Here is a 21,065-nt window from a genome sequence, read left to right on the forward strand (position 1 = left end):
ACGCAGTGGGCGGGCGGGAACGTGAAATTTCCGCGGTGCCTGATGGGGCTGTTCGGAGGCCGGGAGCTGTTGGCACAGGGGGACCACTCGTTACTGCTGCCGCCGTCTCTGCCGCCTCATGGCGGCCATCGGAGTTCACCTGGGCTGCACTTCAGCCTGTGTGGCCGTCTATAAGGTGAGGGCCTGGGGGAGCTGGTTTGTGATTAATGTCGGCCACCCAGTTCTCCCGGTGCGGAGCCAAGTCCTTTGATCTCCTGCGGGGTTTGTGAACGGCGTGTCGCCGGCCTAGGAATGTCGCGTGGAGAGACATTACTGGGGGCAAGTTTGGAGGCGAAGCGCCGGGCGGACCGGCCTCGTCATCCGCAGCTCCTCCGGAAAGTCCACTGCGTCCTGGCGGACGGTTGTGACGACGTGGGCGCGCGGGGTCTGGAAACGTCCCGGCCGCAAAAGGCCTGGTGGGGGGCGGTCCTGGGGACGTAAGGGCCGTTGGAGGCCCAGAGAGATCTCGAGGACGGCTGGTCCCCGGGGCGTCAGGCCCGCCGGTGGCCCGGAGGGTCTCGGGGACATCAGGACCACAGGAGGCGCGGAGAGGGGCGGTCCTGGAGACGTCAGGGCCGCCGGAGACCCGGAGGGGGCGGTCCCGGGGACGTCTGGGCAGCTGAGGCCTGGGAGGTCTCGGGGACATCAGGGCTGCAGGGAAGCTGGAGAGGGGCCGTCCCAGGGACCTCAGGGCTGCCGGAGGCCGGGAGGGGTCTCGAGGATCTCCAGGGCACTGGAGGCCCGGAGGTGGGCCTGAACGTCCGACACCGGCGGCTTCTGAATGTTTGCCGCGAAAGGACCGGGTTGTCGCGATCTGAAACTGGAGTTGCTAATCCCTCGAAGCGTGTGAATCGAGTTGGTGGCATGCTCTACTTGACCTTTCTTGAATGAGAGAGCTTAACAAGGAGTTGTAGCTTCTTGGCATCAGTGGGGAGGCGAGAGGAACAATAATAACCAACTCCCCTAATATTAGTCTCGCACGTAAATGTCAAGTAACTTGGAAGGAAAACCAAAGAGATTTAGTGCTACTTCATCATATGTAGAAAAAGGAAGAAAGATGTACCTGTCGGGGAAGAACGAAAACTAGAAAGGGTGATGTCATAAGGCTTGTTATTGTATATAGAAAGATTATTATGTTTGATCCATCTATCGACTGGATAGAAAAAATGAGGCAGTTCTTTGTGGAACATTGACCTTGTATAAAATCTAGGAAATTAATAACGGCCATTGAATCTACAAATTTAAAATATTGATGTAACGATTTTTCTATCTGCGCATGTGGCAAGATAACTCTGGTCCACATATGTCTGATGGGACTGTCTATCTGTATATGTCTATATGTGTTTTGTTTTCAAAAGACCTAATAGAGTTCTGTGTTTTTTTTTCCAGGATGGCCGGGCTGATGTGGTTGCAAATGATGCAGGTGACAGAGTTACTCCAGCTGTCGTTGCTTACACAGAAACTGAAGAGGTACTATTTCCCTCATTTTTGTATTTTGAAATAAGCAGAATTACATGCATTGTAATATACTGCTCTTTTTCAGGTTGTTGGATTGGCAGCAAAACAAAGTAGAATAAGAAATATTTCAAATACAGTAATGAAAGTAAAGCAGATCCTTGGCAGAAGGTACGGAATAAAATAATAATCTTACATATGGGAAGAAAATGTGTTTATACATTCTGAACATAATGTGCAATGAAACCGGAAACACCAGTTTGGTTTTCTGTTGCTTTTTATGATTGAGTCATTTCAGAGATTATCCCAAGTAGGCTCTTTCTTTTGATCATTAGTGTTGAATCTTATCAAGGATGGGATCCACTCAGATATTTGTTTCTTGCCGACGGGTCTGTTCTTATTGATGAATGCCACCATTCACATAGTTTGATAATTTGTGTCATTTAGAAGTGGTAATTTGGACTTCTCACCTTTTTACGTCACTGAAGGAATTTGAAAGATTTTGTGGGAATTTGAAGATTTTTCTGTACTGAAGTCGAATTTTGCAAAATCTATTACAGTTGGTCAGAATGTATATAGAAGCTATTGATTTTCTTCCTCGGGTCCTTTTGTGACACTTTCTGGGAACTAACTTTTCCAGCTGCATTATGAATTTAATCATTAAAGAAACAGTTTAATTAACATCTTAAGAATCAGGTTAATCATCTGTTGTAACTTTAATTAAAAGATTAAAGAGGCTTGCTTCTCCAGACTTCTGTCTCCTCGAATTATAGATTGACATAATAATTAGAGGTTTTCATTTTCACTGGAGTAGTAATACTTGATACAGTGTTTTTAAATTTTCAAAGTGCTTTCACATCTATTATTTAATCCTATCAAATCCCTAAAAGATTGGAAGGGCAGGTTTTATTTCTTCCCATTTGTAGATGAGAAAATCAAGACACGTAGAAGTTACAATATTACTCAGAGGGGTGAGCTAGATAGGACTGTGGTTCAGGACTTCTAACTTAGCCTCTTTCTACTTCTTTCTACTTCTGAGAGTTTAAGTAGAAATGTCCTGTGTTGATCTTAGGATTCGAGGGTTATGGATTAAATCTAATATTTATTTCTTTTATATGTACAGGTATTTTTTTTTTATTATCCCTTACACATATTTAAGCTGAACTTGATAATTATTTTTCTCCCTTAGGGTATTTATGCACGAAGTCAAAAATGATAATATTTTAGAGAGAATTAAAGTTTTTGTGATGATAAATATATTCCCATATCCATTTATGTGTTGATAAAACTTAGTATTGAGCATATTGAAAATAAATTAGCTGGTGTCAAAAATTTGCAAGTTAAAAAAAAAACCTCTAAAAAGGCGGGGAGCCGTACATGGGCCTTGAAGCTAGATTCGCTATACGCAGCCAAAATAGGGCTTTTTTTTTTTTTTATTAAACTTTTTTATTTTGAGATCATTGTAGATTTACATACTGTTGTAGGAAGTAATAACAGAGAAATCCAATATATTACTGGATTTACCACTTTCTCTCGATGGTAACATCTTGGAAAACTATAGTACAGTGGCACAACCAGGATACTGACATTGATATGATCCAGATACAGAACATTTCAGTAGATCTTTGTCCTGGTAGCCCTTTTTTAGGGCAGATGATCAGAGTAATGATATGGTTGTCTTCTGCCATATCATGCAACATCTTTGTATTGTCAGAACAATTTAAGTGTACTTTTCTCGCCCCCAAAGTTAACCTTTTAACAAAGTGCAGTGGTGACAGTCAGATGGGTATTATATAGCCCCAGGGCTAGTAAAGGATGAGCGCTCTTCAGACCTGCTGTTACACCATGATCCTGCGCGCACTTCTCTGGAGTGAGCTGCGTCCTGGTCCACATGTTCTGCCCTCAGTCTACTTAGAACACAAGGTGATTTTTACAGATATGCACTTGTACCAGGTCTTGGCCTCAGAAGCACTCTGTCTTTTGTGGAGGAGCCAGTCCCCTTTTATCAAGCCAGTAAGACCCCTTGAAGCCCCTGGTCCGGTACCTGTCCTGGGCAAACTCCCAAAGTTGGGCTTTCTTAGTCTTGGCATCCTGCCTGTTTGCACCGTACTTACAGGGAGCACCACTTAACTTGCTGCCACGATTATCCTCACGACCCTCTCTGTAACTCTCATTCCCCTGTGGCCTTCCAGCCAGAAATGCGGTCCTTGGACCTGGCTTCTCAACAATTAGCCCTGAGAGGGAAGAATCGGCTGGCTCCTGGAAATACACTGAGAGCACACAGAGCTTCCCCACACCTTCAGATTTGCACCTTGCTGCCCAGGAGCTTCCCACAGCTAATCTTCCTTCCCGGTCCACTATGGCCAGTTCCAATAGCAGTGCGGGCATCCGGTGGTCCAGACAGGAGACACGAACGCTTCTCTCCATACTAGGCGAGGCAGAGTATATTCAACGCCTCCAGACTGTGCATCATAATGCAGATGTCTATCAGGCTGTGTCTAAGCGAATGCAGCAGGAAGGCTTCCGCCGCACGGAACGTCAGTGCCGCTCCAAGTTTAAAGTTCTGAAGGCGTTATATTTAAAGGCGTACGTTGCCCATGCCACGAGCGTGGGGGATCCGCCGCACTGTCCGTTTTATGATACATTGGATCAGCTTCTCCGAAATCAGATAGTGACTGACCCAGACAACTTAATGGAGGACACTGCTTGGGCCAAGCACTGTGATCAGAACTTAGTGGCCTCTGACACCCCAGGGGAAGAGGGACCCAGCATTCTCAGAGCAAAAAGGACTCAGGCAGCAGATCATCAGCCTATCTTGAAAACAGTTAAGGAATCAGATGAGGATTGTCAACTGAGAATCAGTGACCAGATGCGAGAAACCAGTGACCTTGAGGACTCCTGGGATGAATCCTCGGGTGCAGGTAACTCCCAAGCATGTGAAGGATCGGGGTGCCAGAGTCACTCGGTTCTAAACAGCAGGATATGTTTGGACGGTGTGCTCTTCAACATTGTCTCCATTTCTGCCCCATGCCCTCTTATTTTTTAAGCCTCGTGGTCAGATAAAGGGCTCCAGGTTTTTAAAGGCAATGACCTTAAGTATCTAAGGTATTAGAACGTTTTAAATATGGACGAAGTATTCTTAAGAACCAGACTAGTTTTGCCATTATTTATAGTGGGTGTGTAGGAATTCGTGACTAGAGATGGGGCTGGCTGGCTATGTGGAAAAGGGTTCAGGAAGGCAACAGGGAGGTTTTAGAGGTAAGACTGCAATTGGCCAAAGAGTCCAGATTAAGGAATTGAGATCTTCCCAGTCCCTGGTGGAAAGAGGCCTTTCCAGCCTCAGTTTTGTAACTGTCTTCTCAACTCCGCTGCTGGCTCCAAGCATTCCCCTAGCAGGAATGTCCTCTTTGCAACGTTGTTGCTTTGTTTTTCAGGGTGCTCGCAAGGGACCCCCAGCTACAGCAGCTCCCACCACCTTTTCAGAGGTGCGGTTGCTCCCTGTCAGAGCAGCCCCATGACCCGCCTGGGTGTGTCCGGTGAGCCCAGTCCGTGTGCCAGCACCAGCCGAAACACTCCTGGGGTGGCCTCCGCACCGCGGCCTCCGGTCTCCTCCTCCACAGTTCCTTTTGTTTCTGGTGGGGATAGGCCTTTGACCGGTGAGCCCCCTCCACGGTGGGCGAGGCGAAGAAGGCGGTCAGTGGCCAGGACTATTGCGGCCGAGTTGGCAGAAAACAGGAGGTTGGCACGAGAACTTTCAAAGCGTGAGGAAGAAAAATTGGACAGGCTGATTGCTATTGGTGAGGAGGCCAGTGCTCAGCAAGACACTGCCAACGAGCTCCGCAGGGATGCCGTGATCGCAGTCAGACGCTTGGCCACGGCGGTGGAAGAGGCCACCGGTGCTTTTCAGCTAGGGCTCGAAAAATTGCTTCAGAGGTTAATTTCGAATACCAAAAGTTAAGAATTGATTACAAAGAGGCTGTTTCCTAAACTGGTAGAAGCCCAGTTCCAACACCTGCCTTTTGGGACCCTGGCTCCTTTTACACGTCCTTAGGAATAAAGGAAAGAAAAAACGGATGAACCATTCATATGCAGAGTAGCGGGAACGTATGAGCTAGTTGCTTTTCCAAGCTTCTTCACGAATTGGAAGACCTCTCGGGCATGCGAGGAGTGGTCTGACAGAACGGATGGAGTCAAGACCAGAGAGAGGGTTAGCCGCGGCCTCGCTACTAGCGTGGGGCAGTTTAGTTTACCTCGACACCAGTTTCCTCATCTGTATGGGGGCCCGGTAATAACTCCTGACCTGCCTACCTCACAGGGTTGTTGTGAGGACCCAATGGCTAGTAGATGTGAAAGGGTTTAAAAGTTTAAAAGCACTACACACTATATACATGTAAGTTATTAATGCATATGACCTTGGCCGAAGTAAGGCTAGGGTGAGGCACGTTAGTTGACAAAGAATTATGGTGTCTGGCGTGACCTCGTTGCTTGAATCTTTACCAGTTTCACTTGACTGCTTCTTAGAAGTTTAAGGTTTTCATTTTTTTAATCCCTCTCTGGCTCATTAGACTGATATAGATCCATGTGTTTATACCTTTATCTCTTATATTTTCACTGCTGTGTCTATGACATACTTCCTAGTAAGCACTCAATGGTCAAACCAGCTTTCCTTCCCTTTCACTGGTTTTTAGTGTCTTACCACTCTGAGGATATAATTCAGAACCGACAGGGAGCTACAGTTGTGTGTTACGATTCATATGGTCTTCGATATGATGAGGTATTGGCTGTTTTATAAAATATTAAATGTAAGTAAATTCTTTGCATTCCATATTATTTGGGTCCCTGATATACATAATTACATGTCTTTAGGTTTAGGGCGTCACTTGGAACAACATGTGGAAACAGTTTGGAATCTGTTTTCCAAGTGCTTTCAGCTAATTTCATTCCTTCCCTTTAGCCTTTTTTCTGTCTAGTATGTTACAGAGGCAAGCCCTAGAAGACTTTGCTTCTGGGGAACTTTGCAAAGTCACTTTTTCTCATACAGTGTAGACAAAAGTTCACCGTGTTAATGGCCTGCGGTGGAAGAGGACGGCGGGAACAACTGAGGATGGTGTGGATAAAGGCCGCCTGCAGTAGATGACTCCTTTTAAGCACAAAGCCCTCAGTAAATACGTCCTCCTTTCCCCCAAAACATCCACGCTTCCTTTAGGAGATACGAAGATGTTGAGCCATACTTCCAATTTACCTTAGAAAGAATGCCATTATTGGCTGTCACGAAACCAACAAACTTCAAAGCTTTTAAGTGGTTTGCTTAGTACTTTCAGGAAATACAAATAAGAGCCTTGGAATTTAAAAGGCTTTCCTCCAGTCTACAGGCTGAAAAAAACAAGTGCAGGCATATTTGAAGAGGTTTTGTTTTATATTTTGTAGGCTTGGGTGCTTACCTATGTGCTGGAAATGCTGGTGGGTGGAGAAAGAGTCAAAACAACACGAGGAATATAGCCAGAGCGTGAGTCGGAGGCAGGCAAGCTGCACCGACGAACGGGTGATGCGTGTAGAAGGCAGTTGATGTGCTAGAGCACTGGGTTCTAACCCTGTCACGGTGTGTGACCTCGGGCAGGTGACTTGCCCTTTTGGTGCCTCAATTTCTTTAAAATGATTTGTACTAGATGACTTTTCTAGTACCTTCTAGTTCTAAAACAATTCTGTAAGTGACATAACAAGAAAAAGGCAAAGTAAACTTTTAATTGTAATATTTTCAGTCACAGTAGCATAGTGTATGTTTGAAATACTGGTAACAGTTGTATTTTAAGAGAGCATTCTACGGTATTAATATTTATTAATATACTCCACTTACATAAGCACCACACCAGACGTAGGTTCCTTGCTTTAAAGAAGCCTATATTAAGGCAGTGAAACGGATATATATGTGTGTGCATTTTCTCAATTGTTTTAGGCCTTTGTATGTGTCTGTTTTAACTGGGTAACACTAATATAAGTACGTAGACTTTCTGGAAAAACAGGGAAGTACTCAAAGGAGAGTTAGGCCTGTACTCTATTAACCTATTAATGGTAGCAAAGTATGTAGGCAGGGCTTTATTTGAGATAAGTGCTACAGAACAGGAGTGGAGCTAAACTTAGGAGGTAGTACTGTGAAAATCTTTTGGGTGAAATAACTTTAATGTGAGAAGAAAAGGAAAGTTCTTAATGAAATAAACAGAAAAAGAAAATACTGTTAAGAGGAGGCCATTCTCATTGAAAGAGAACAAGCTCAGAAACCCTGCCTAGGCTCTGGGCCCCGCCGTTCGTGCCTGCCCACCCTTAGGCAGGTCACCTTACCGCTCTGTGACTCCCATTCCTCACCCACAGAGGGAGAGACAAACAACCCTCCTACCTACCTCGAGGGAGTGTGGTGAGGGCCAGATGAACAGATGAATGTAAAAACGCTTTCAGATGTGGAAGGCACTGTCTTGTGACAGTGATGGGGAAGACCGCCCCGGAGCACATTAGTGCTGCTGTGTGCCAGCTCCGACAGTCTGCTGATGGTGCAAGAGACATTTAAGGAAGGACGAGGAAGAGAAAGCGGCAGTGCTTGTAAAGGTTGTGGTACGACGGTGGGGTTAACACTCTGCCTCCTGAAGACCGTGATGTAAATGAGGTGCTGTGTATGCCAGCCTCCCACCACCCTTTGTGTTTCTGTTAAGTGATTTAATCCTGGTGTGGACAAATAAAGTTTTTACTTGTATGTACTTGTGGTCAGTCCGCTACTTTCTGGCGATATCCACGACCATTTGTCGTCACCTCCACTCTCTGCTTTCTGCTTCTCTACTAGCTAATCTCCAGGGTCTCGCCTCCATACGACCCTGAGAGCTTCGTGTGCTTTCTGTCCTCACATGAGAGGGGCCCTCTTCGCAGGGGAGTTGAGAAATAATTTTCCGTTTCTAAAATGTCTATAAATTCCATAATATAGGCTTTTTGGCAACGAACTATCTTGACTTGGGTAGCTTACAGGATGGATAGATAACAGGATAAATTGTCCTGGTTGACCACAACGCTTGTTCTAAAGAGAACAACTGGTAAGTGTCATGCTGAAATGGTATTGGTGCAAATAAGTATGGGCACACTTCATCTTTTTTTTGGCGTGCTCTTAAAATAGTTATCCAGGATCCAGTCGAAATACCGGATTTAGAGAAAGGGAGGAAAAGAGGGCTTAGTGAAAAGAATACTAAACTTTGTATTAAAGATCTGGATTCCAGTCAGTTCTGCCATGAATTAACCATGGGACTTTGGGCAAGCTACTTACTTAACCTGTTTCCTCTCTTAGCAGTTTTTAGATGATAGAGAAGAAGTGTGAGGAACCTGCAAGTGTTCTAGACAGTTCTAAGCCGAATTAGTCACTTAAACCCTTCTGTCTTCCTCTTATTTACGCAGGTTAGGGTCTTGCGATGCCCAATAACTTCAGCAGTTAGTCGCTATTAATTTTCAACTCTTTTTTAAGACTGGTCTCTGAATGGAATAGCTGCAACCCCTTGGAAGGAGGGTTAAAGTGGAAGGGTTTCCTTTAATTTCTAGATGAAATTATAGCAAGAATCAAGGACTCCTGTCACTGCCCAAAGGGGCAGAGGTACTTTAGTCATTTACCTTGTTACTGGGAGGCAGCCGGTTAGATGTAAACAACACCAGCCTGATAGAGAAGCCTGGAATCAAGTACCAACTGTTCCTTATTAACTTATAAGGCATTGACTCTCTATGAACTATTACCTCCCAAATAATACCTGCCAAATTAACCCCACTGAGGTGTTGTGAAGAGCAAGTGAGGTAATAAACGTGAAAACATTTTTTAGTCTGCACAAATTGGTATTTTGAGCAACATCATATCCATTGTTTTAATTTTTCGTTGCCGTACACGTTTATCTAATACCTACTTTGTGTAGGACGTTATAGATCTGTCTACTTGCAGTACGCTGCACCTTTCCACATAGAACATTCATACTTTAGCTCAGTTTTTTGTTTTTTTGTTTTTTGTTTTTTGCTTTGGGTGTTGATTCATGTTCACGAGCCAAGGAACAAAGATGGTGTTAGGTATTCTGGTCTGCCCTTACTTTGACATCTTTCTTTTCATCCTTTTTATCTCAGTGATTGTCAGTGATCAGTCTTCACCATCACAGATGGGAGTATATATGACATAAAATCATTGATATTCTGAAAAATTACCCTCAGATGTATAGCATCTGTTAATAGCAAGATCAGAACAAATAAGAGCTATTTACTTCCAAACATGAAGGTTAACACGTGTGTGTGTGTGTGCGTGCGTGTGCACGCAGGTTAACACTTTAATAGGATTACTATAACCACTAAATAATTGTGTCCATTTAATCCTATCACTTATAATATATCCTGATTTGTTAATATTAAGCAACTTCATGATTTTGTTTATATTTTTATATTTGTTTAGTGATATTAAAAATATAGTCTTCTTTAAATATTACTCATCAACAATACTGATTTTAATAATTATCTTTATCTTTACGGACAGCTCTGATGATCCGCAGGCTCAGAAATACATCACGGAAAGTAAATGTTTAGTGAGTATGGTTCTATTATTACCCCTCCGTTACACAAAGTCGTTGCCAAGGTCATAACCAATTATATTATTTTGAAACTTTCTGTCTTTATTAAAATCATTCCTTATGTAACACACCTACAATTTCCTTTATAGGTCATTGAAAAGAATGGAAAGTTACGATACGAAATAGATACTGGAGAAGAAACAAAGTTTGTTAACCCAGAAGATGTTGCCAGACTGATATTTAGTAAAATGAAAGGTATTGAGCAACAGAGACCTTTTAAAAGTCGACCTTAAAAGTTAGAGGTGTTTCTTGATCTGGAGAGAAGCAGGGTGATTGAGCAGATTAAGGAGACCTAACACTAGACCTGACTGTGTCACTGACTGTCCACGTGACCTTGGTTATTTGACTAACCTTCCCTGACTTTGGTTTCCTTAGAAGTAATGTAAATGGGTTGGGCCAGGCTCACATTTTCACAGCTTCTTAAATTGAAGTGGCCAAATAAGTGGGAAGAGTTTCTTTCTCTGCTCAAGATTGACAGTGCTCTTTGAACAGTTCTTTAGGTAGATTAAGTAGGTCTGGCTCATTAACACTTCCCAGGAAGGCTCAAAACCCAGTGGCAGTGCTGTGGAACAATTTGGGAAATTCGGGAGCAGGTGAAAAAGCTCACTTCAGCTCTGGAATTGTTACGAATTTGTGGGATGGAAGGCATTCTTCTAGTGTGTTGAACTAACACGCTGTTTTGTCTTCACACGGACACATGAAAGACTCACTGTTAATGGAAGCAGTCTAATTTGGGAGATGGTTGAAACTTTGAAGCCTAAGAGCCAGGCGTTTTGGAAAGTACCTGGTTCCGTGTCCACAGATTTCCAAATCCACAAAAAGTTCTGCACGATTTAAGAGAGCCAGAGAAGAGGGGCACCTGGGCGGCTCAGTCAGTTAAGCATCGGACTCTTGGTTTGGGCTCAGGTCATGATCTCACAGTTTTCGTGAGTTCAAGCCCTCCATCGGCTCTCGGCTGGCAGTGTGCAACCTCCTTGGGACTCTTTCTCTCTTCCTTTCTCTCTGCCCCTCTCCCACTCATGCTGTCTCTATCGCTCCCAAAATTAGTAAGTAAACTTAACAAATTTAAGAGAGCCAGAGAAGAACATGAATGGGGTGGCCAAATAAGTGAATTGGAAAATCTTTACGGTGAGAAGATCATGGTACAAATTAATAAACCACAAAGTATCATGACATTTTTCTTGTGTCATTAGAATTTATTTTTATTTATTTTTTAATACAGAAACAGCACATTCTGTATTGGGCTCAGATGCAAATGATGTAGTTATTACTGTTCCATTTGATTTTGGAGAAAAGCAAAAAAATGCTCTTGGGTAAGTTTATCTTGTTTGCTTAGAGGAAATATAGATTTTATAATATCACAATGTAGTAAAAGGTAAAACTGTAATTGAAAGTACCTTAGGCAATAAAATTGTATTTGTAAGCAGGTGTATATATTTACATATGTAATTAGTATGGTAAAAAGTATAGTAACGATCATTAATATTTCCTATCTGTAATGCCAAGAGAACATAAAGTTAGATGTACCTTATTAAGCTGTTTTGATTGGAAATATTTTTAATTACCGGGTTAAGTTCATGTTTATAAGTTGCTTTACCTTACTTTCATATAATCAAGGTTTATGCTGGAATTATATAAAAATATATACAGTTTTAGATATATTTGCAATTATTTCTTCACCTTATTAGATCTTCACATCTAAACAAAAAGTTGCGTTTATTTTTTATAGGTCATTATGAAAATGTAATTGATGAGCATGTATACCTTTGTTTTGAGGATAGAGTTTCATCTGGCACTTTGGCAATCATCTGAGTTGCTTGTGGGACAGATAATTGCTTTATTTACTTGAACTTGTGGGATGTTAAAAACTGACCCTAAATTAAAGAAACTGGAAAATTCCAAAATGTATTATAAATTTGTCTTAATCTCTTTCTAACATTTATAAGCATGGACATTTTTGAGACTTTTCTTTATTCGTTATAAGCACGTTATTTTTTTTTTTGTCAAGAAAATACTTGAACGTGTTGTGATATTAAATTCATTGAAAGCAAATTGTCCACAGGGAAGCAGCCAGAGCTGCTGGGTTTAATGTTTTGCGGTTAATCCATGAACCATCTGCAGCTCTTCTGGCTTATGGAATTGGACAAGACTGCCCCACTGGAAAAAGGTAAATACCATATTTGCAGCTTTAAGTTTTTCAGTGCAGAAAACATTTTTAGATTATAGCAATGGGGATCATTATATAAAGCAGTGGGTTCCAAGCCTTTATGGATGAAATGACATTGAAACTCTCACCTGGCGTTTTTCAAATAGATGAGAAAGACTTCCTAGGAGAGCAGAGAAAGGACATAACAGGAGGGAAGATTGAACTTTGCTGTCCTCTTATTACTCATGTTATTTGTCTTTTTTTTTTTTTTAATGTTTGTTTATTTCTGAGACAGAGGGAAACAAAGCGTGAGTGGGGGAGGGGCAGAGAGAAAGGGAGACACAGAATCGGAAGCAGCCTCCAGGCTCCGAGCTGTCAGCACAGAGCCCGATGTGGGGCTCGAACCCACGAACCATGAGATCACGGTTGAGCCAAAGTCAGACGCTCAACCGACTGAGCCACCCAGGCGCCCCTCTCATATTATTTGTCTTTATTGGAGGAGGATTTGAAATGTGTAAGCCCAGCCAAATTCCAACTCAAGCCAAGGCACTGTTCATTTTTCTACCAATTCCAATTATTAAACATGTTTAGAAACAGTAAGTCTTTTATATACATTTTTCTTGGCAGGAGATGGGGGGAATCCAGCATGGGATTTAAGGTGTTTTTTGATAATGAAATAGTAAGACATGCTCCTAATTTAGTTGTTGAAACTTCTAATACATCTGACACAGACACCTTTAGGGAGATTAATCTGACACCTTTAGGGAGATTAATTCTGATGTGTTTATTTTCCCTAGTTGTTTCACCTTACTACTATTTCACAGTTAAAGAAGTTAGTATGTATAAATCAGTAGGAAATTAGTTTATGTAGAATATCAGAAATGAGCTTCTAGTTTTGCATGTTTGATTTTTATAGAATGTGTCATTGTAGTGGTAACTTGGATAATATTAGCACATAAAGTTTCTGTATTTAATTCTGTTATGATTCATTATAACCACGAAAAGAAAAGTTAGTGTTTTGAACTCCAGTTACTCAAAAGAATCCAGTTTACATATACAACTAAATAAAAACAGACTTTGGTTTTGATTGAGAATATAGGGGTTCCAGGCTTAATTCAGCACTAATCAACTATTTGTGACATAAAGGGATTAAACTAAGTGACTTCCAATGTCCAACCTGCCTTTAAAGTTTTGTGATTCTCTCATAACTTACTTATGTTTTCTTTCTTTTAAGCAATATTTTGGTGTTTAAACTTGGAGGAACATCCTTATCTGTCAGTGTCATGGAAGTGAACAGTGGAATATATCGTGTTCTTTCAACAAACACTGATGATAACATAGGAGGTACACATTTCACAGAAACCTTAGCGCAGTATCTGGCTTCAGAGTTTCAGAGGTAAATATTAATGGACTTCATGATATATTTTAATTGAAGTTTCTCTTCTGGGTTTTTGTACTGTTTTAAATTGCCTTGCTTCAAAGGAGGATGTGGGAGTTTTTTTCAGTGCTTTGGATATTTTTGTGTCTAGAGTTACAATGTCCTCTCCAGGCATTTGCAGGGAAGCAGAGGGCAAGTTGTCCAGTGCAGTGGGCTCGGATTTCTCATTTAGTGTGAGGGCCTGCCAGATGTTGAACTTCATGAACGTGGGTCTCAGTTAAATTTCTTAATACCTCGGGTGCTGCTATTATGTCTAGATAAAGGAGTGTACAAGCACTTGAGGGCTCAATACCTTCTGAAAAATTTTTAAAAGTTTAGATCTGATGCAGGTTACCTTATGTTACAGTCACATCCCAGTGAATTAGTGTCTTATGGAGTGTTTATTTAATTACTAATCTGCTATCACAAGCAGCATTTTGGTTTTGTTACTAGATGTAATTATTCCATTCAAAATCAAGAGTCAAATAGATAAAGGTTCTATTTCGGACATTGCCACTCTTAAAAAATATTTGGCTGAAATAATATTTTCATCAGTTTGACTAAACTGACTAGGTAAAAAAAGTCTTGAAAAAGAGGTAATTACTTACTTGTTTCAAAAAGACCTATACTGGGGTGCCTGGATGGCTCAATTGGTTATTATTATGGCCACAGAATTGAGCAGTTCTAAGTATCAAATATATTTGTTACTCATTTTTTTTAAGGAGGCCCTTCTGTTAATTGCAAAGAATTTTCTTCAGAGATTTTGGAGGGTTTGAAGCCTGTAGTAACATCTGATATTAATATTAATGTATGGGCTTATTGTCCTAGTAGGCATTATCTACATAATTCTAAATGGTCTAGTAATTTTTAAACTTCAGAGACTATATTTTTAATCTAGATCCTTCAAACATGATGTGAGAGGGAACGCCCGAGCCATGATGAAGCTGATGAACAGTGCTGACATTGCAAAGCATTCTTTGTCAACCTTGGGAAGTGCCAATTGTTTCCTTGACTCATTATATGAAGGTCAGGATTTTGACTGCAATGTGTCCAGGTAAAACTGAATGAAGTCCAAAGAACTTTAAAAAACAAAATTCCGGGAGCGCCTGGACGGTTCGGTTGGTTAAGCCTCTGACTTCGGCTCAGGTGATGATCTCACAGTTGGTGAGTTCAAGCCCTGAGTTGGGCTCTGTGCTGACAGCTCAGAGCCTGCTTCCGATTCTCTGTGGCCCTCTGTTTCTGCCCCTCCCCGACTCATACTCTGTCTCTCTCTCTCAAAAACAAGTGAACATTTAAACAAACAAACAAACAAAAATTCCAGGCCGGAGTGAGGCAATGCCCAGGCGGTGGGGCCGCTGCTGCCTCCCTCCAGTGCCAGGAGGGTTGGGAGAAGGAGCGGGAAGCCCATGGCACCTGCAATCAGGGCGGATCCCGTGCCTGCCCCTTCTGTGTCTGCTTTGCGCCCCCGTTCCCCTTGGTTCTGCGACCCTCCTGCCTCTGCTTCTGGGCTCCTGGCCACATTGGGCCAGCTGGGCGGCCCCGGTGAGCCCTGCAGGACAGGCCTGGCACTGGGTCGCTGTGCCTGGCACTGGGTCGGACCTCTGGCCCAGCACGCCTTTGTTTCTCCTGCCCCACAGCGAGCCTACCGCCGGGCAGAACCTCAGAGCAAAACAACCCCCCCCCCCCCCCCCCCCCCCCCCCCACCGACGGAGGCGCTCCTGAGCTTGCTAAGTCACCAGCCTAGAGCGGAGGGGACCAGCCTGCAGGGGTGGGAGGCCTGCCGGTGGGAGGCCAGGAGCTGCGAACCAGAGTGTTTCTGGTCTGCACAAGTTCCCCTGAGGCACTGAAGGACGACCTGGACCGTGGGAGGGGAACAATCCCCGCTTCCCTTAAGCGTGCACTGACGGCGGGCTTTGTTAAGTTGCAAACAATGTGCGAAATCGTTTGCCTACTTTGAGTTTGGGCGCAGTTTCCAGTGTTCTTGGGCCCAGCGGGCATCCTAGTGCTTTAGACGCACTCCCAGGAATCCACAGAAGCTACCAGTTGACCTTGGTACCCTCAGAGAGATCTCAGGACTTGCACAAAGACGCGGAACCTAGGGACTTTGTGGTCTGGGCTCCACATCAGGAAACTGACAGACTTGGGCCTGGATAGTATTGCACTTGTGGGTGAATCACCCAAATCCAGTGCTTCTGGGCAGGCACCTGCTCTACTGATCCTGTGGGATGCAGCCATCTGCCGTGGGCCTCCTGGAGTGTCCTTACGGATCAGTCCTAAGGAATGGCAGCTGTTGACCCATGGGCCTTCTGGGCTCTGTGTGCTCAGGTCTCTGCCTGGCCTGTGGAAGAGAGCTCTGACGGTCACTGGACTCCCCACAGCCCAGGTCCAGGTGAGGTGGGCCTCTGCTTTTTCCTGAAGGACTGTCCTGTTCCCTGGGGTGACCAGGTTGTCTCCTGCCATGCTAGCTTTGTGTTCCTCAGTTTATAGCAGCTAGACTTCGCGTAAAGAAAGAATCGGCCAGAAATTTAAGGCTTTCAGGGCACAGACAAGGAGAATTCAGACAGTTTTCTATGACTTGGAACCACATTATCGACCAGCCTGATCGCAGTACTGAGCCCCGGTGATGCCATGTGTTGTTTAGGTGGAAGAGGGGCAGCCCCTTTGGCCGGCAGCACCCCCCCTTCCTCCTCCCACCTTACCTCATGTATTCAGTGCCTGGTTCAGGTTGATGCTGTCCTGTGAGCTCTGTGCTTGCTGGGCAGGGAATGTGGACAAGTTCAAGCCCTGGTCCCGAGGAATTCTCAGTCCCCTTTCCAAGGTGGTTCCATCAGCTACTGAGGCCTCATGGCCTGCGGGTGCTTCGCCTGTGGTTCAGGACACGGGCCTGAGATGCTTAGGGAGGCTCCAAGCCTTGGGGGAGCTGAGCCCAATTTAGTCCTGGAGAAGTGGGAGACAGTCTGCATAGAGTCCCTGGGGCACAGAGCAGCTGGAGTCCTTCCGCTCTGGGGAGGGACACTGTCCGGGAGAGATGACGCACTTGCTCCAAGAGGTGAGGGGGCTGCACCGGTCTGTAAGCAGGGGTCTGACCTTTTGTGGCACCGTCTGTGTGTGTTGGGTGGAGGTGGGGGCGCTGCACGACCGGCATCTGGGTGAAGGCTGACCCTAATTAGAATTCAGGATGGAGAGGCCAGGATGAACCCGGCCAGGCCCTGAATGCCTGCTGCGGAGCCAGGGCCCCATCCTGGTGGTAATAAAGAGCTTCGTAAGTGCAGGGAGCAGGAGGCGCCATTGTCTAAAATGTGGCTGGAAGGGTGTCTCTGGCAGGAGTGTGGGGGGAAGGGGGCCATGGGAAGCAGGCTAGCATTTCAGGTGTCAGTGTGACCAGGGCCCGGGAGCAAGACCTTGGAGGTGTAAGAGAGTCGATGCAGGGGAACTTTGAGACTGTAAGGGCGTGAGGATGGGTCCTGAGAGGGATATGACAGCAGAGATGATATGGAAAAGGTGGTAGGAAATAGGATAGCAGAGTTGATGATACTGGACTGGTGTCATCTCACTTTTCTCCTGCCCAGCCTCTTCATTAGAGGCACCCATTTAAGAAAAACAAATTGTTTTAATGACTTTATTAAAATATTCAAATACCATAAAAGTGTATAGTTCTGTGGACTTTTGTATATTCACAGACTTATGAAACTATTACCAACCAGTATCTGTTTCTGGTTCTGCTTCTAGAACATTTTCGTTCCCAAAAGAAATTCTATACCCATTAGCAGTCACTTCCTGTTCCCACCACTCTCAACCTCTGGCAACCACCTATGTACTTTCTTTATGTTTTTGTCTACACTGGACATTTCACATAAAGGAAATCATATGGTATATGACCTTCCATGTTTGGTTTCCATCACTTAGAATGTTTTTAAGGATCGTTTATGTTGCAGTACATACCAATATTTTATTTCTTTATGTGATTCAGAGGCAGCCATTTTTAACTTACTGTTTTTGGTTCCTTAGAGTTGTCTCCGTATTTCTAAATGAGAGATTTTCACCCTGATTCATGAAATTTACATGTACTCTGTTGACTCCCTACAATGAAAGATGAAGAACAATAGTTTCTTTACCATATTTAGGTTTTTCTTTTCTAAGTTAAAATAATGGATCAAGCAAATGTAAGATACTGAGGTATAAAATTATTAATAACGTCTCTACGTGACTTTATGCCTCCCCCTGGAGTAAAAATATGTGATGAAATCTCCCACGGTTTCGAAGCCAACTGGTGAAGTGCGTCGCAAGTATGCCGTCCCCACATAGCAGCACGGCTGTCCCGGGGAGGCACAGGGCCTGAACCCCGTGGAGCAGAGTGGTGGTTGTCTGGCCTCAGAACTCCGTCAGCTGTGGTGTTGGCCGCGGTTATGTTATACAGTCATTTTCAGGTTCTGTAAAAGAATCAGCAGCGGGGCTAGGCTGAAAAATGGGCCCTGAATCAGTTGCTTGGGAACAAAAGTTAGTTGTAATAAAATGCTGTGAAGAAGCCTTAATAACCACTGGGCTGCACCCTGCTGTTAATTTATATGAGGGTTTCTGAGAATTATTAGGGTTAATACTGAGAAAATAAAATGGAGAATTAAAATAACAACAAGAACAAAATTCCAAATACATTTATATTTAGGTGTAATTTTCTCACCTGGGGTTTTTTTGTTCGTCCTTTTGAGATTTATTAGCCATCAGTAGAAGGAGAGCTCTCCCGTGTTTACTTGTGAGGTGTAGTTCTTGTCAGACTAAATAACCCTTCCCAATGTTCCCAAAGTAATGACATCAGTTGTGATTGCTTGCGCTGTTATTTACAGCTACAAAGAGTAGTGTGTGAAAAAGCATCCTAGGTCTTTGAAAGAAAGGCTTAAATTGCTGCTTAAATTTGATGTGGGGCTTGCACATGTTTCAATGGTATTTAACTTACCAGTGAACACAGTGTAGCAGGAGTCTAAGTAGTAGTACGTGTTAACTCCTCAAATCCCGATAACAGCCCGTGAAGTAAGTAGTGGTCTTTTCCGTACTTCACACATGAGGAAGCTGAAACAGATGTCTCATTCTTGCCCAGGGCTCCAGAGTAAGAATGTGTAGTGTTAGCTACGGACTGGGCGTTCAAACCCAGCTAGTTTGACTCCCGACGTCCATACTGTCACTGTCATACTCTAGTGAAGATTCATGTCTGTCTTGGTTTTGTTGGCTCTGGTCATCCATTGGCAACCTTTTTAAGTTTCGATGGTGTTCATGATATTTAGTGAACACAGGTTTAATGTACATAAAATTGTTTTAAATTCCCTTATCTTTTACAGAACCCAAAATATTGGTTTCAAGTGACTATGCCTTTACCCGGAGAGAGTCCAAAGAGAGCACATTGCCCTATCATTTTGCCTGGCATGTTACTAACAGTAATAATACCTACCAATGGTTCACTATTCAGACCTCTCAACAACCTAATAGGTAACTTGGAAACATAGTGAAAATTTCCAGAATTACAGTATTATTTTTAGGATTCTACTGACTGTATTTGGTTAAATTTACTCCTCATCTGGCCCTTAGAGTTTAGCTTCTTCACCCTCCCTGGGCTTTCCTGAAGATTCTAGATCTGTGTGCCCAGCACTATAACCAGTAGCCAGTGGCTATTTAAATTTTAATTAATTAGAAATAAATAACAGGGGGAAAAGGAAGAGCAGTAAAAACTCAGGTCCTCAGTAGCACTAGCCACAGTTCAAGTGTTCAATAGCCTGACATGGCTGGTGGCTCATAGAAAGTTCTATTAGCACTGCACTAGCTCTTTTAAGAGAGATTTCAAACTATAGCCCCAAAGATAGAAAGGTATTAAATTGAACAGAAATCTCTTTGTGGGCAGAATGTTGTGTATTTTTTCTGTTTCTAGAATTTCTAACTTAGTACTGAGTTTGTCCAAGTTCTCAGTGTGTGTTTATTACTGCTTATCTATTAGGAATGAAATAGAATTTATAATGTTTCATTAAAGAAATTTTGCCTTTATCACAAAGATTTCAATGGTAAAGTATATTTCAGTATCTACAGGTAGCACAAAAAATAAAAATCAGTCATCTGCATTTAAGTTTAGTATGAAATTAGGGAATGCGTTTTTCATAAACATAGATTTTTAAAAATTTTTTTAAATGTTTTTATTTATTTTTGAGAGACAGAGACAGAGTACTAGTGAGGGGAGGGACAGAGAGTGAAGGAGACACAGAATCCAAAGCAGGCTCCAGGCTCTAGGCTCTGAGCTGTCAGTACAGAGACCGATGCAGGGCTCAAACTCGTGGACCACAAGATCATGACCTGAGCTGAAGTCAGACGCTTAACCAATTGAGCCACCCAGGCGCCCCAAACATAGATCTTTCTTAAAATTATATGCTAGCATTCAAGCTTCTCAGAGCAAGAGAACTAAGTTTATGTACAGCATAGTCTCAGATTATAAAAAAAAAAATAATAATAATAATGAGAAATAATCTTTTAAACTTTTAACATACAAAAATAGCAAAAGCTTGTAAATGATGGTTTGGTTTGAATCTGGCTTTGTTGGGAATGCCATACACTGAGTATTTATTTATTTTTAGGTTTTTTTTTAAAGCTTACAAGTAAGCCATGGGTAAGAATCTTCCAACTGAATTTGACATTGAATGCCTTCATACATTTGTAGATGAATAATTCAGATGTTTTCTCCCTGTGGAGTTCACTGCTAGGTGTTAAATATCTTGTTCTGTTCACAAACCTGTTCTTTTTTTTTTTTAAGTTTATTTATTTATTTTGAGCGAGGGAGAGAATGTATGGGTGCGAGGGGGTGGGGAGAGGCAGAGAGAGGGAGAGAGAGAATCCCAAGCAGGCTCTGCGCTGATGTAGAGCTCGAACCCACAAACCGTGAGATCATGACCTGAGCCGAAATCAAGAGTCAGAGGCTCAGCCGACTGAGCCACCCAAGTGCCCCTACAAACTTGTTCTTAAAACATCACATTAGGCTTTGGCATTACCCTTCACAAGAAAACTTGTTTCATTGTATTAAGCCTTTCTCCTTGCTTTTTCCTCTGTGTGTGTGTGTGTGTGTATGTTTACAGAGCAAGATTTGAACTTCTCTGTTCTCCACTTTTTAATAAATGTATAGAAGCAATCAGAGAACTCTTAGAACAAAGTGGATTTACAGCAGATGATATCAATAAGGTAATACTTTTATATTTTTCTTATTTATTTTAGGAGTAGTTTCAGACTTGGGATTTAGGAAATGGCCCCTTGGTACTAAGATAATATTTTTGTTAATTTAAATATTTTCTGAGCTTGTGTTAATGAGCAAGGAAAACGGAATTTTTTATTATTGGCTCCAGTGGTAAATATTTAC

The 21,065-nt window shown here is 42.9% G+C and overlaps 2 protein-coding genes across 3 annotated transcripts in view; both read left to right on the forward strand.

Annotated features, from left to right (window-relative positions):
- Positions 1 to 92: 92 nt before the first annotated feature.
- HSPA14 (heat shock protein family A (Hsp70) member 14) overlaps positions 93 to 21,065 on the forward strand; it is a 41,641-nt gene continuing 20,668 nt past the window's right edge. Inside the window, exons 1-10 of the mRNA XM_007081245.2 lie at positions 93 to 175; positions 1,429 to 1,509; positions 1,583 to 1,665; positions 10,028 to 10,076; positions 10,211 to 10,316; positions 11,344 to 11,434; positions 12,184 to 12,288; positions 13,502 to 13,663; positions 14,583 to 14,738; positions 20,788 to 20,890. Of these exons, the coding sequence (XP_007081307.1) occupies positions 119 to 175; positions 1,429 to 1,509; positions 1,583 to 1,665; positions 10,028 to 10,076; positions 10,211 to 10,316; positions 11,344 to 11,434; positions 12,184 to 12,288; positions 13,502 to 13,663; positions 14,583 to 14,738; positions 20,788 to 20,890 (993 nt within the window). The 5' untranslated portion in view covers positions 93 to 118. The remainder of the gene's footprint in view (positions 176 to 1,428; positions 1,510 to 1,582; positions 1,666 to 10,027; positions 10,077 to 10,210; positions 10,317 to 11,343; positions 11,435 to 12,183; positions 12,289 to 13,501; positions 13,664 to 14,582; positions 14,739 to 20,787; positions 20,891 to 21,065) is intronic.
- On the forward strand, positions 1,581 to 5,572 carry LOC122240228 (zinc finger and SCAN domain containing 29). 2 transcript variants are annotated; one of them, XM_042991112.1, is made up of 3 exons: positions 1,583 to 1,665; positions 3,687 to 4,415; positions 4,929 to 5,572. In XM_042991112.1, the coding sequence occupies exons 2-3, from the start codon at positions 3,854 to 3,856 to the stop codon at positions 5,450 to 5,452; spliced, it is 1,086 nt and encodes a 361-aa protein (XP_042847046.1). In that variant the 5' UTR covers positions 1,583 to 1,665; positions 3,687 to 3,853; the 3' UTR covers positions 5,453 to 5,572. The 2 variants fall into 2 exon arrangements, with proteins under 2 accessions (XP_042847047.1, XP_042847046.1); XM_042991113.1 differs by lacking the exon at positions 3,687 to 4,415 and having other exon boundaries at positions 1,581 to 1,665.

Source organism: Panthera tigris, chromosome B4 (genome assembly GCF_018350195.1).
Source record: "Panthera tigris isolate Pti1 chromosome B4, P.tigris_Pti1_mat1.1, whole genome shotgun sequence".
NCBI classification, from domain to species: Eukaryota; Metazoa; Chordata; class Mammalia; order Carnivora; family Felidae; genus Panthera; species Panthera tigris.